The following is a 14,862-nucleotide window of genomic DNA, read 5'->3' on the forward strand; positions in this document are numbered from 1 at the left end:
GTGAGGCATAATTTTAACACACCCTTTCATGATCCACATATCTTTGGAGCACGCTGCCTTTTTAAAACAATGAGGGTGGTTGTGCCAATGCTTTTGGCATCAAAATGAGGATTGCTATGTGTGAGGGGTGATGGGTGTTGCTCATTGCTGTACAGCGGGGTGATGGGTTCTGTGCCGCCTCTGGGTGGCAATGAGTGACTGCACACATCACCAATATTTATAGTAGCCAAACATCTCTCACTGTGGCACCCTTCGAGCACTCCTATGCTGTTCCAATGGCACATAGCTCAGAAGGTATTGTCCACAAAGGGCCTGATTCACGTTGGCTTGGTCTCTGGTGCAACCAATGTTGCGGCTCTGTGAACACCTACAGCGACTATCACAGTCGCCAAGGGGTTCGCACACACAACAGTGTGAACAGAGGGTGGGTAGTGGGCGGACAAGGGGCCAAACCATGGGGATGCCTAGCATGCCACAAAAATGGTCGGTGTGTCCAGAAAAGCGCTGGGCATCACCATGTGAACGAAGGCGTGCCGAATTCAGATCAGACTGACTTTTATCTGTGAGCGGCTAGAAAATCATTTTTCACTGTACGTCAGAATACACATCCATACGCATGCTGCTGTGGGCATTCGCTTGTTCGTCCGGCGGGGGCGGCGTTTAAGTGCTCGGTAAGCAGCAAGTCAACATGAATCAGGCCAAAAGACTATAAATGATCAATTAGAAAACAATGTAAGGAAGTAGCCCTGAGAAATACATAACAATGCTTAGCCCAAACATTTCCAGGACCGTATATGAGGTTACCACAGGAAAAATACATGTGCTTTTCTGTTGCTATTCAAACTAATTCTTAAAGCAATTATTAAATGTGAACCTTTTTAAAATAATAAATGCATAATCTTTTTCAGCTGATGTTCAGTCCATCCCTCCCAACATGATACTCTCCAGGAGGGACACAATGCTCTGTTCCTGGACTTCCCTCTTACCATATGATTACCAAGCGCCTTTCTTATCAATTAACCTGTTTAAAACAGGTGATGGCAATCATACATAATGAGGGAAGTCCAGAAACAGATCATTGTGTCCCTACAGGAGAAGGTCATGTTGGGAGTTATGAGATTATACAAACACAAATGTCAACATATATTACAACCAACCCAAAGGAATTAAGTTGCTCATATTATATATGTCATTAGTTTCAACGGTCAGACTATACAAAAACAAATGGAAAGAATGTATGATCAGCAACAGCAAGAATTTAAGTTTGAAAGAGTTTAATTAGCTACTGCTGCAGCTTTTAATTTTCTGGGGGAAAATAATTTTCTCCGTAGGAACTAAAGTCTTATGTTCCTTTACACTGCGGACCCTATACTGTGTTGCACAGTGTGTAACCAGTAACCAGGGAGACAGTGTTCGTCAAGTGGTGGCTGCATGTATAATCATGTAGACTATAGCAGTGACTGCAGAGCTGCTGATCCCTGTGTATCTGACCCCGGCCCCCGTACTCTCCTGCTGCCCCGGTCCACATTCCAGGGACATCACGTGAGTTCTATCATGCTGTCATCTGTGTGTACCAGAAATGCCTTATAATGCTCTGGCATGTGTGCCCGTTCAGTTATCATATATATTATGCATTAAAACTATCCCATGAACTTTTGGTTATTTTTAACATAGGACATTCATACTTGAGTATAATGGAAAAATATTATTGACCACTGCATTAACCTGGCATAGCAGGCAATGAGAAGAATGATCATGTTAGCAGCGAATTCACAGGGCAGAGCTTTATATAGCAAAGTTTGGGGTTACATGTTTATTTTTGTGTGCTCCCCGAGTCCCCTGATCTTCCAGTATACCAATGACACAGTTACATGTGTTCTGTATACAGCGTGGTGTAATGTGAAATGTAGTAATGGCACAACAGACCTGCTTGTTTTGGTATTTGTTATTCTACCACCAATGCATAAGTATTAAATTACTTTGGATGTAGAGCTATGTAAAAGTATATGCACAATCTAATAATTAAGAACTTATAAATGTAATTGGTACTTGTGTAGTTTCACGGCGCCACCGAGCCCAAAGCGTGGCGAGCGCACATGGATTACTTGACGTGTATTCCGCGTCCCGGCGCCACGCTTCGGGCTCGTTTTATGCGTCCCCTGGCGGGGCTCGCTGCTCTCGCCACACTTTGGGCTCGGTGGCTTGCTACACTTTATAAAATCAACTCCATGTCGACGTGGATAGTGGGGGTATGAACAGGTCAGGAGGATGCGTACCGCGTCTCTGTGCTCGCCACGCTTCGGACTGATGTGGATAATGGGGGTTTGAAATGGAGCCATTTGCCAGTATGTAACATGGAGCCAGTGGCGTAAGTTTGTAGAAAAAGCCCGGAGGCAAGACTAAAATTGGTGCCCCCCCCCCCCCACACACACACACAAAGCTAGAGGGAGGGGGGGGGGGGGAGAGAGAGAGAGAGAATATCATTGTCAGGAAGACATAGACTCACCCTTCTGCGCTGCAGCGTCTCCCTTTCCACCTTCAGTGACAGTCATCTCACACGCACACTGGCTGTGTGAGGTGGGCTGTCTCCGCGGCCCGACTCCCGGCTGTTGGTTCAGTCCTCAGGTGACTTCTGCCGCGCTGCCAGGCGGCAGGGAGGAGCGGCGACGCGGCAGCTACACACAAGGGGGGGAGCTGCCTGCCCAGCCCACCCGCAACACTGCACGCACGGGTATGGGGGAGGGGGGGGGGGCACGCACGGGGATGCACGCCGCACCCGCCCACCGGAATGAACCCTGCACATACGGGGATGTACGCCGCACAAGGCTGGGGGGGGGGGGCACACAGCGCCCGCACTGTGCTGCGATAGGCAGCGGCACTAATGAACATCGGAGGCAATGGAGCCAGTGCCCCCTTTAAGCCTGGCGCCCGGCGGCAGATGACTCCATTGCCTCCGGGAGTTCCGCCACTGCATGGAGCACTGCGTCCTTTATTGTGCATGAGATGCACTTGCACCCGCATCCCCCTTTGTGCACAAGACGCACTTGTTACCGAACCCGTAACCCTGACCGTCTCCCTGAAGCGGACACGAGCAGGGTTGCCGTACCCTGCCGCATGAATTACTGAGACGCACTTGCGTATGAGATGCTCATGCGTCTCCGGCAGATGAAGCGCTTCTCCGCCGGCACCCGCATGATTGCCTCTCCACCAGCATCCGCTAGCGCAGGGGATTTGGCGGTTACCGGTGCTGTGTGGGAGGCTCTCACTAGGCTTGCCGGGGACAGAGCTGCAGCTCACGGGGACAGTACAGTGACTACACTGCCTGACGGGGACACTACACTGACTATGCTAGGCTGTCATTGGGCTACGCTGACAGTGTAGTGTAAGGTAGCGCCGTGAAACTACACAAGTACCCTGTAATTTATGTGCTCTTAATAAATAATCTATTTTGAGCTGAAAGCAACTCAGTTTTACCATTTGGGCTACTTTCCGCTCTCGCATCATCCCTGGCTGCCACCGCTCATCTGATGAGCAATGGTATGGATGGCTTTCTCTAGCGTCCTTCTATGGAAAGTCGTCCACCCCCAGGAAAATCGATTGGATGGGCAAAAAGCCATTTTCCTTATCACATTTCATAAACGCTGGGTAAAAACACCCTGTGTGTATGCATACTAAGCTATTTTTTTTTTTTTTTGTAAGAGCAACTACTTTACAACGATGTTGATGGTTACCGGTAGGTTAGTGGTCAGGTTGTATATTGCAGTGTTAGTGATGTTGTTAGGTGAATGATATTGTGCATACACACTGAACATTATTGATATTGTTCAGTGATGTCATCCTGACATGGCTTCCAACATGGGGGATTATTCTGTCCTGATCACACAGTTGTGAATTGGCAGGCCAGGCAGTAATCAAACATCTGTGCTGCATGCGTACGGCTCATAGCGCGCATGTGCGAGACCACCCAGCGATAATTTACTCGCCGTTTGCAAGCTGATTGACAGGAGTGTCAGGAAAAATGCAGGTGTGCCCAAGTATTTTCAGGGAGGGTGACATCAACTCCGGCCTTGATCAGCCTGAGTCTATCGCACTGGTTGTGTAGGTCCTGCGTTAGGCACAGACTGCACATAGTGAAAAAATCATTTGATGGTGAGTGAGTTGTGAATCAAGTTGCAGCTAATAGCTGATCTACAATATTTTCGCAAACCTTTTGCAGCGTTGTACAGGGTGGGATGCAAATTAGCAGAGAAGAGATCAGGTCTGAATAACCCCCATAGTCTGGGTTTGACTGCATGCACAGGTGACGTGGGCCCATTAATGATGTATAGCGTACAGACTTGACGATATGGACGATAATATAATTAATAATATATTTATTGTGCATACTGTAAATAAAAAAAAGCCGATAGTGTGTACTCTCCATAACACTTTTGGGAAACGGTAAACTGTAGGGACAAATGTTTTGGGGTTTACTTTTAAATACAGACTGCTTTATTTTTACACTTTGAAGCCGACTTTCCCCCCCAGCCAGTAGGATAATGCTTTGGCCGCGGGACCTTATATAATAAGTGTCCCCCGGCTGTGGCATTACCCTGCTGGCTGGTTGGGTCTGGTGCTGGTTCTTAAAATACGGGGGACCCCTAGTCATTTTGTCCCCCGTATTTCGGGAACCAGCGCCGGACCTTGAGCCTGGTGCTGGTTTCATTAAATCAAGGGGACCCCTATTTGTCGGGGACCCTGATTTTATGTCACCAGCACCGTCTCAATGAGCCCGGGGCTGGTTATGCTCTGGCGGGGGACCCCGCGCTCGTTTTTATTTTATTTTAACTGTTTAAACTTTTTTTTACACCAGAGCCCTGCACAGATCGCAATGATCTGTGCAGGGTTCTGGCTAATTCGCCCATCAGAACCTGGTCTGATTTTTGGGCGAATTATAGACACAGTTTATACAAATCGCATACCATTAAATATGCGATTTGTATACTTTTTAATGTGAAAACATCTGGATGCGATGTGCTGCGAAAAGCAGCCATCGCATTTCCAGTGTGTCCAACTTGTTGGCCAAAATCGCACTTTTTTCACATTTTCGCAGCTCATTAAATATGCGAAAATGGAAAAAAATGCGATTTCGCCCGTTTTTGCGAAAAAAATCGCCAAAGTCAGATTATCTCACTCCATAGAATGTCACCCCAAATACCTCACCCAAACCTAATTCTCTCTGCAAATGTTACATCTGCCCCCCTGCAGTGCACACGGTTTTGTCAATTTGAGAAGGAATTTGCCTTTGTGAGTGAACAAGATCAAGGGCCTGATAGTCTCAAAATTCCAGCATTTAGGAGCTGGGTGTTTTGCCGGTGCAGTGCCTTTCAACACGGGTCTTTTTCCAGTGTGAAAGGGTCAACCCATTGCTTTATTCCCGGGACCCTTTCATACTAGAAAAGGACCTGCTTTGAAAGGCAAATTACCGGTTAGAAGTGCCTGACCCAGTAATTTGCATGGCAATGTTATTGGGGTATCAGTGAGCTTGGACCTATGTCATTTTTTTTGCACCCATGTGGTCAAAACACTGGATAAGAATCGATGTGGCTAGCTATTTTGTAATAAAGCCACTGAGCATTCTCTGATAGAATTAAATAAAATTGAGTCATCTGGTCATTACACGATGTAGAGTCAATAATAATCTGTTTAATACATTTTGTATGATGGGCGTTCTATTTCACATGGGATGTTGTTATGGGCAACCAATCAGCATCTACTTATTTATTTAGCACCTTCTTGAAGATAATAGATAGTATCTGATTGGTTGCCCATAGAAACATCCCAGCTGAAATAGAACTCCCACCTTAGTAAAATTCTTAGTAGTCCACTATACAGGTACAATGACCGATGATCACAACAGAGCCCTTTTTTAGTGATTAGTGATAAATATAGAGACCCCTATTGATCGCCAATATGCAGAGTTGCCCATAAATTGGAGATTATGGATCTTTGGGCTCATTCACACCTGATCACTGTTGTGCGAATTCTCAAGCGGATCGATTATCAACTGACTGCACATATGTATATATCATAGTATGCATGCGCGAGGTGAAACAGCGACAAAAATCAGGGATGACTCTAATTGTAATATCTGTGCAACCTGACTGACAGGAAGTGAGTTTTTGGGGGCGGTAACCTGCCATTTTCACAGAGGGTGTGTGACGTCATCTCCAGCCTCAGTCAGCCTGTCTCTGTCGCAGAGCTGTGGAAGGGTCAGTCTTGTGTACACACGTTAGATGTGCCTTAAGATCCTATCCACGATCTGATCAGATAGGATCGTGGATAGGATCTTAAGGCACATCCGATTTGCATCCTATCTTGACTATATAGTGCAGATCTGCACTATATAGACAAGGCAGACAAGACTTTCTGGCTTCCGATACATGAACGCGCATCGGGATCGGATCGGGATCGCAAGGGTTAAAACCCTTGCGATCTGCATCCGATGTTGATCCGATGCCCATCCCATGTTGACGATATCGTCAACATCGGAAAGGAAATCGGACCATGTGTACACAGCACGCACACTAAAAATAATGAGACGGTGAGGGTGTATGTATTTGCAGCTGGCCGGCGATCATTCCCAGACTTGCACAGAGCAGGTTTCCACTCTGTGTGGACAGCGACTGTCTGATTGCAGGCCTCTGCCATTCCACACAGCAGTAATCAGGATTTGAATAACCCCCTTTATGCTTCCCTAAAATTTCCTCTGGCAACATGGCTTTTAACTTGTTCATAATAGATCTCTCCAAGATGATTGTCTGTCCCAAAAGTCATTAGGCTTTAATTTTTAATAGATCTTTTTAAAGGTAATTTTTATTTCACTTTCCTGGTACAGCATGGGCCATCAGATTGATTGATTAATGTTAATCCCTGATTTCCATGACCTTTGTAAAGCTTATTAGTGAGCACAGTATGGAGCCATCATTGTGGTAGAACTTGGCTCCATAACAGCATACTGTATCCAACCCTCTGTAGCCAGTACCGTCAGAGGCTTTTCTGTAAAACCACAACAATCAATTTCAAAATGTAGACGTATTTTTTTTCTTAATTGTTACAGTATACTGCCTATATGTATACACTTGGAATGATTGCTATGTTAGAGAAATGAATTTCCCATGTAACAGCACATAAAGCATATTTGGTGCAGCAGGAACCATTCAAATACTATTTTCAGGCAACATTTAGAGCTGGAAGCTGGGTACACCCTAAACCAGGGGTCCTCAAACTAATTTGTTCTGGGACCCCATCAGACAATAAAAATAATGACTGGACCCCAGCAAGTTACTTACTGAAGAAGGTCATCACATGACACGTGTAGGCAGCAGACAGCACATGCATGGCAGCATTGTGGAGGCACCAAATGATGGGAGGAGTCTAAAATAACAGACCGCTCATCAGATTTTTCAGACTCCTTGAATCACTGACTGAGATTAGAAAAGTCATCAGCCTGATGGTCAGCAACATGTCGCGACCCCATGCTGAAAAGGTCGGGACCCACTTTAGGGTCAGGACCCATGTTCCCTAAACAATGGGCCTGATTCATGTTGGATCGGTACCCGGCGTATTTGCATGCGCATGGCGGATTATACGCATGTGCAGGGCTGACTTGCAAACACCTTCACCAAGGTGTTCGCACAGGTAGGGGTGGTGGACTGGGCATTCCCCTGGAGTTGGATGTAGCTGATGTCCCATGACATCAGCGCGCCCCCCCTTCCTTCGGCGGACTATGACAGAAATAAGTCAGTGTAGACTGACTTTTATTTCTGAAGGGGAGAGAAATCAATTAATGGTCGGCGACCATCGAATTATTTGTCTTCTCTTCCCTCCGGTCATTTGCGAAGGAATGTGGTCATCTCCCCGTGTGTTACCAAGGGTATGTGGGCGGCACTGGTGGCGTGGGGGTGTGAACAACTGCTGCTTAGCGAGCAGTAGTGAATTAGGCCCAATGTGTGTACCCAGTGAAGATACAACACATTGCACTGTCCGTAGACACACTGCGCGGTGCAGCAGATGCCGGAATGATGTATCGTTGTATGCCGTTGTTCCCAGTATCATCCCTGCCAGGAGAACCCAGGGAACAACTCGCTGGAACACGGGATCGTGGATACACACTGAGCGATGTGCCTGATATAAAGTTCCGAAACACATCAGAAAGATGTATTGTCTGATTAATTGCCGATTGTGCCACTGGCTTTAGATTGATGGACAGTTTATTTTTATGCATTAATGACAAACACTGTGATTTTGGTAGGTCTATCACAACGCTTAAAAAACACATGGAAAACATGATGAAATATATTACTAATCATTAAGTATGTCTTGCATTTTCATGTTTTCAAAATAATAGAAGCAAAGTAAAGTTACATTACAGCCCCAAAAATACTAAAGAGAAAAAGCAGTGTACTTATCAATGTGCATGTCAAGTAATGTGAAGGGACACGACTGTAACCGTACCACTGATTCTATACTATGCGTGTTATTTTTGGTAGAACACAGTACGAAGTGTTTAAATATTTGACACTTATTTGTGATGGGCAAGGGAGTACAGTGAGTTTTCCCCTAAATGTATAAAGCTAGGCGATATGTTGTCAGATCCAACGGAACGGCCCAACATATTGGGCACATTGTCTAGTGCAGTGGTTCTCAACCTTGGACCTCAAGTCACACCAACATCTTCCAGGTACACTCATTATTCACTGACACATTTTAAAAGATCCACAGGTTGCGCTAATTATTTTATTTTGTGATTCTGTATGGAGACCTGGAAAATGTGCACTGTTGGGGGTACCAAAGTTGAGAACCATTGGTCTAGTGTGTGATCAATATGTCATTTGTCATCAATGCCATCCACTGTCAACCCTACATGCGGGGCCGACAGGGGGATATCATTAGCAAGGGCCATGTAGCTGATGCACCATGGCCCCCACCACCACTTAGTCGCTCTCCATTTGCTGATGCCATGTCCTGCCACTGCCAATGTCGTCCTGGGAACACATTGTATAGAGTGAACCCAGCTTTAGACCTGTGACCTGCAAAGTTTCTGTTTTCTGAAATTCATTTAGTAGAGTGAGTGCCTTGCAATGTGCTTCCTTGTGTATTGCACAGGACAATCTTTGAAATGATTCTCCATTGAGCATAATAGCCATATTGTGCTTTGCTACAGAATACACAAGCCAAATAACTGTAGAATATTAGGCAGCAGAAAGTGGCTGATGATATTACCAGGTCATGTTATGTTTGACAAAGGTTTTCCTATTATTATTCCCCCAAAGCTGTGTATAAACCATTAGGCACTGTAAATGTTCTTGCCAGAAACAAAATGAAAAAGAAAAAAGTTTCTCCAGTAATTATTGATATTAAAGCTTTTGTTCCACCCGATGCAATTTAAACCTTCCCCGGATGCAGCATTGGATCACAGAAGCAGTCATGTGTCATCTATTTACACAAGCACATGTACACATTTCCAGGGATCCGATATACATGCTATAGTGTTTATTTAATCCTAAAATTAGGCCAGCGGACTCTCTTTTAGAGGATGGGTCGGTCATCGTACAGCAGCCAATCCTGTGGCTCCTGTATTCTCTCACGCCCTGTGACCATTTCTGTGGGTCCTGTAATTTCTTCCAGGCCTGTCCAATAACCAGGCTGCCTGGAGGAGGAGCCAGCAGTTGGCACCTTTCTTTGCATATGCAGTTGTATCCACTAGCCTGGAGGATTCACATAAGTAAGAGGGTGCTTGGTGTGACAGTGGTTAATGATGCAGGTGGTGGGGAATGGGGCAGAGCCCATTACACACTTCCCACATACCTACACAGAGCCTAGCTTTTACACACTCCCTTTCCCCACACAGTACCCATTATACACTCCCCATGAGCAAACAGTGCCTGAATACACCCTCCATCTGCCATGCCCAGCATACACACCCCCTATACTTACACAGCGCCCAGCATTAGCACACAACCCAGTGATGGCTCTTATGTGGACTATGAGGAGCTGATATTAACCCCTTCCTGACAGAGCCAGTTTTTGCGTTCCTGACAGAGCCATTTTTTTCAAATCTGACATGTTTCACTTAAGTGGGGATAACTTTTTTTTGCTTTTACTTATCCCAGTGATTTTAAGATTGTTTTCTCGTGACACATTGTACTTCAAGTTAGTGGTAAATTTGGGTCGATACAGTCTGTGTTTTTTTGTGAAAAATACCAAAATGTCGTGAAAAAATGGAAAATTTAGCAATTTGCAAAATGTCACATTTTCTGCTTGTGAGACAAATAAACATACCACTCAAAATAGTTAATAACTAACAAAGACCATATGTCTACTTTATGTTGCAATCATTATTTCAACCTCCTTTTCATTTTTTTGGACACTAGGAGGCTTCAAATATGAATAGCAAATTCTCAAATTTTCAAGAAAATTTCAAACTCTGATTTTTTTAGGGACCAGGTCAGTTATGATGTGACTTTGAGTGACTTGTATGTGAGACACCCCCATAAATGATGCCATTTCAAAAACTGCACCCCTCACAGTATTCAAAACAGCATTTTGGAAGTTTGTTAACCCTTTAGGTGTTTCACAGGAATTAAAAGAAAGTGTAGGTGAAATTTCAAAATTTCATTTTTTTTGCAGATGTGCAATTTTAATACATTTTTCTAAGGAACACAGTAGATTTTACTAGAGAAATGTGAATAAAAATTGATTCCCCCAATTCTTTGGTTTTCATAAATATCCTATATGTGGCCCTAGTGTGCACGGTGACCAAACCACAGGCTTCATAATAGAAGGAGCACCTACTTGATTTTGGAGCCTCCTTTTTATGAGATTATTTTTTAGGCACAATGTAGGTTTCTAGGCACCATAAGATGCTAAAAGTTAGGTACCCCCCCACAAGTGACCCCATTTTGCAAACTACACCCTTCAGGGAATTCATCTAGGGGTATAGTGTACATTTCAAACCCCCAGGGGTTTCACCAATTGTGGTACAACTGGGCAGTGAAAATGAAAAAAATTAATTTTTCATTTTCACAGCTCAGTTGTATCAAAATTGGTGAAACCCCGGGGGGTTTGAAATGTACACTATACCCCTTGATGAATTCCCTGAAGGGTGTAGTTTGCAAAATGGGGTCACTTGTGGGGGGGTTCCACTGTATGGGTGTTTCGGGGGTCATTCAACCAGAATCTGTGCTGCAAAATCCAAAAATCACTCCTTCCCTTCTGAGTCCTGCCATGCACCCAACTGGTATTTTTTGGTCACACATGAGGCATTGCCGTACTCGGGAGAAATTGGGGCACAGATTTTGGGGTGCTTTGTCTCCTTCATTCCTTGTGAAAATGAAAAATTTTGAGCCAGATCTGCATTTTTGTGTAAAAAAATTTAATTTTTTACAGAAAAATGCAGTTCTGGCTCAAAATTTTTTATTTTCACAAGGAATGAAGGAGACAAAGCACCCCAAAATCTGTGCCCCAATTTCTCCCGAGTACGTCAATGCCTCACGTGTGACCAAAAAATACCAGTTGGGTGCATGGCAGGACTCAGAAGGGAAGGAGTGATTTTTGGTGGTGGAATGAATGGTGGGTGCTATGTCGCATTAGCAAGACCCCCGAAGCACCAATACAGTGGAAGCCCCCCACAAGTGACCCCATTTTAGTCACCAGCTTTGGGAGGGGGGCTGGCGCTGCGGCTGGCGGGGGGGGTGGGAGGGGTGCTGGCGCTGCGGCAGCCGGGTGGGTGGGAGGGAGGGGGGCTGCCGGGTGGGAGGGGGGGGGGGGCTGGCGATCGGTGGTAATCGGTGCGGTATATACACACACACACACACACACACACACACACACACACACACACACACACACACACACACACATATACATATATATATATATATATATAGAAAGAGCAGCAGACCGGCACACTCACTGGCTCAGACGCTAGATTTCTGCTTTGCTGGGTGCCCCCACTGGAATCATGGAATAAACAGTAGTTTGGAGGTGCGGCACTCCCCGCAAATTAACAGGACATGTATATATGTGTGTGTATATATATATATATATATATATATATATATATATATATATATATATATATATATATATATATATATATATATATATATATATATAAATATATTTTTTCAGTGCATATATTTGATTTTTAACTTTTTCTGCAGCTTGATGCTGCTGCTGCGGGGGGGAGGGGGGAGGAGGGCAGCGCTGCGTGCGCTCCAGACGTGCGCTCCAGACGCTCCGGGGGAGCCGGGGGAGCTGCTGCTGCTGCCGGGTGAGTGCCCGGCGGGTTCGAGGGGGGGCTGCACATCGGTGGTGATCGGTGCTGTACTTGACAGCACCGATCACCACCGATCCCTGTGTTACCGAGCGGCTTAGCCGCCGGTAACACAGGAAACGCTGTGAATGGCTGTTCAGATTTGAACAGCCAATCACAGCGATCGCCGACCGGGGGGGGCACCCCTGCCCCCCCTGGGCGGCGAGGGGGGATGTCTGCTGTCAGGGACAGCAGACATCACCTAACTGTCACTGCGTCTCTAGACGCAGTGACAGTTAGAAGTCATGACGTACATGTACGTCAAATGTCGGGAAGTACTTCCCGACCATGACGTACATGTACGTCAAATGTCGGGAAGGGGTTAAAAGGTAATGGTGTGTGTGTGGCACCTTATCCTGGGCACAGGTGTGTGTTTGTGGGGGTCATCATGCAACCGTATTAAAGTACATAGGACCTACCTCCTGTACTGACAATTTTGGGGCACTCATCGCCTACCCACCTGCCAATATTATGGTTCTTATTCCCTGACCCCTGGCCTGACATTATCGGGATGTAGAGTCTGGTGACACTGGGTCCCCCTTCCCTAGCACTACCCTACGTGCCCTTAACCTCTCCTTGCCCCAGGAACTGCCCCAACTGCTTACCCTTAACTCCTCCCTGCCCCAGTTCTTGCCCCCCTTTTTCCCAACTGCTACCTTTTTCTAGCACTGCCTGAGCTACTACCTGACCCCCACCTCCAGCATCCTGCCTTTCTCAGTAATGAAAACGAGAGACTTAATACAGTGGTCTGTTTAGCGAGGAATTGTCCTTGATATTTTCTGGTATAATGTACAATAACCCTGCATACTGTATATTGTTTTCCAGGGCTGTGATGGAGCCACTGCCTAGCAGTCTAGATAGACCTGTTTCTGAGGAATCACGGACACCGAGCAGTGCATCAAGCTATTCCACCAACTCATTTGAATCCTTTACACATGATACAAGTGGAAACTATGAAAAGGATTTATATCCGTCCATTACAGATGAATCTAGTAGGAACTATGAAAGTGATTCATTTGAATCTATTACAAATGAACCTTGTCAAAGTGATTCATTTGAATCCACTATAGATAAATCTGGCAGGAACCATGAAAGTGATTCATTTGATTCCTTGTCCTCCAAACGTAACCTTCATCAAGAATCATTATCTGAGACAAGCATGTCTGAAGCATTAGCGGATTGTGAGAGGAATGATCAAGGTACTTCTAAAGATTTTTATTTTAAAGAGGAATTTAAACACTGTAAAACTTATTTAACTTAGAGGTAGGGGACCAATGGCTCTTGATATGTTGGGGAAGTGCAGTTTTTTAACATTATTTATCACAATATAATATTAGTTACAAAACTGCATAACAAGCAAATCCTTGCAGACAACCCAAAAATAGGGATATACTATAATAGGAAAAAATGTATATTATAATGGGCTTAAATATCCATCTACTATATTCTTGCAAGTGCTGAGTTACGGTCCCTTCCCCTTAGGGATGAGATACAGTGAAGGCCCCACTACAAAGATATCTCTGAAGCTGAAGTTGGATGGTATTCCCCTTGAACTCCCCTTGGACCTTCCCAGGAGTGATTCCAGACAGTTTTGGTGTCATTATAGCATAAGATATATATCTTTCGATTGACCAAGCCGAGATAAATTGCATGATATATATCTTATGGTATACAATTGTACCATACAATATATCTGAGCTGGATTATTGGGATAGAGGGACTAGAAACGTCAGTCAAACTTTCTGCAATATATCGCATGCACAAAAAGCAATCCTTTTTCCACCCGATTCCGATAAATCACAGGTGCAGACCGACCAACCTAGGGGCTCCTATTCGACACTCGCGGGACCGCGCATCAGATTGGACCGGATGGAAAACACAAATGATGTGGCACTTTTCAGACAATATATCGTCCCGAAGGGTCGTAATCGTGCAAAATCGTTCTAGTGTATGGGGGCCTTGAGACCTTGCCAATCATCACAACTCAATGATTGCAGCTCAGACACAGTGCTTGGATGGGGAGTGGGGGGTGCATAGATGAGAGAGAGACAGAGAGTGATGGGAGAGTTGAGAGCACCTGGGGGAGGGGTAGAGATGTGAGAGATAGATGTGTCAGACAGAAGACAAAAATGGGGAGGGGCCATGAGAAATGGGGGAGTAACATGAGTGCAGAAATAAGAGAGCGACAGATATATAGGGAACAGAGATGGGGGAGAGAGAGACTGGGGAAGGCAGGACTGGAATGATGAAGTCCGATATAGGGGGGACTGCAGAGACAGAAATTGTAAGAGGAGAACACACATGCAGTGCCGGGCCCTGATAGCAAGTAGCCTGACAGGTTCCGTGCCAAAAATACTATCATTTAATTTCCCTTATTATGCAGCAATGCAGTTATTGCAATGTGCAAACAGTTGTGGAAGGGCACTTTGCAAAACCCCCTGACTTTGCTTCACACCCATGGAGGTGCACAGGAATACTGGTGATGTAATGGCTACTGTATATGT

At 45.2% G+C, this 14,862-nt stretch overlaps 1 protein-coding gene across 2 annotated transcripts in view; it reads left to right on the forward strand.

Annotated features, from left to right (window-relative positions):
* Positions 1-1,384: 1,384 nt before the first annotated feature.
* C9H8orf48 (chromosome 9 C8orf48 homolog) overlaps positions 1,385-14,862 on the forward strand; it is a 33,752-nt gene continuing 20,274 nt past the window's right edge. For both annotated transcript variants that reach the window (XM_083159294.1, XM_083159295.1), the window contains exons 1-2: positions 1,385-1,542; positions 13,184-13,557. In XM_083159294.1, coding sequence (XP_083015420.1) covers positions 13,191-13,557 — 367 coding nt within the window. In that variant the 5' untranslated portion in view covers positions 1,385-1,542; positions 13,184-13,190. The remainder of the gene's footprint in view (positions 1,543-13,183; positions 13,558-14,862) is intronic.

This window comes from Crinia signifera, chromosome 9 (assembly GCF_055691185.1).
Source record: "Crinia signifera chromosome 9, ASM5569118v1, whole genome shotgun sequence".
Classification (NCBI taxonomy): Eukaryota; Metazoa; Chordata; class Amphibia; order Anura; family Myobatrachidae; genus Crinia; species Crinia signifera.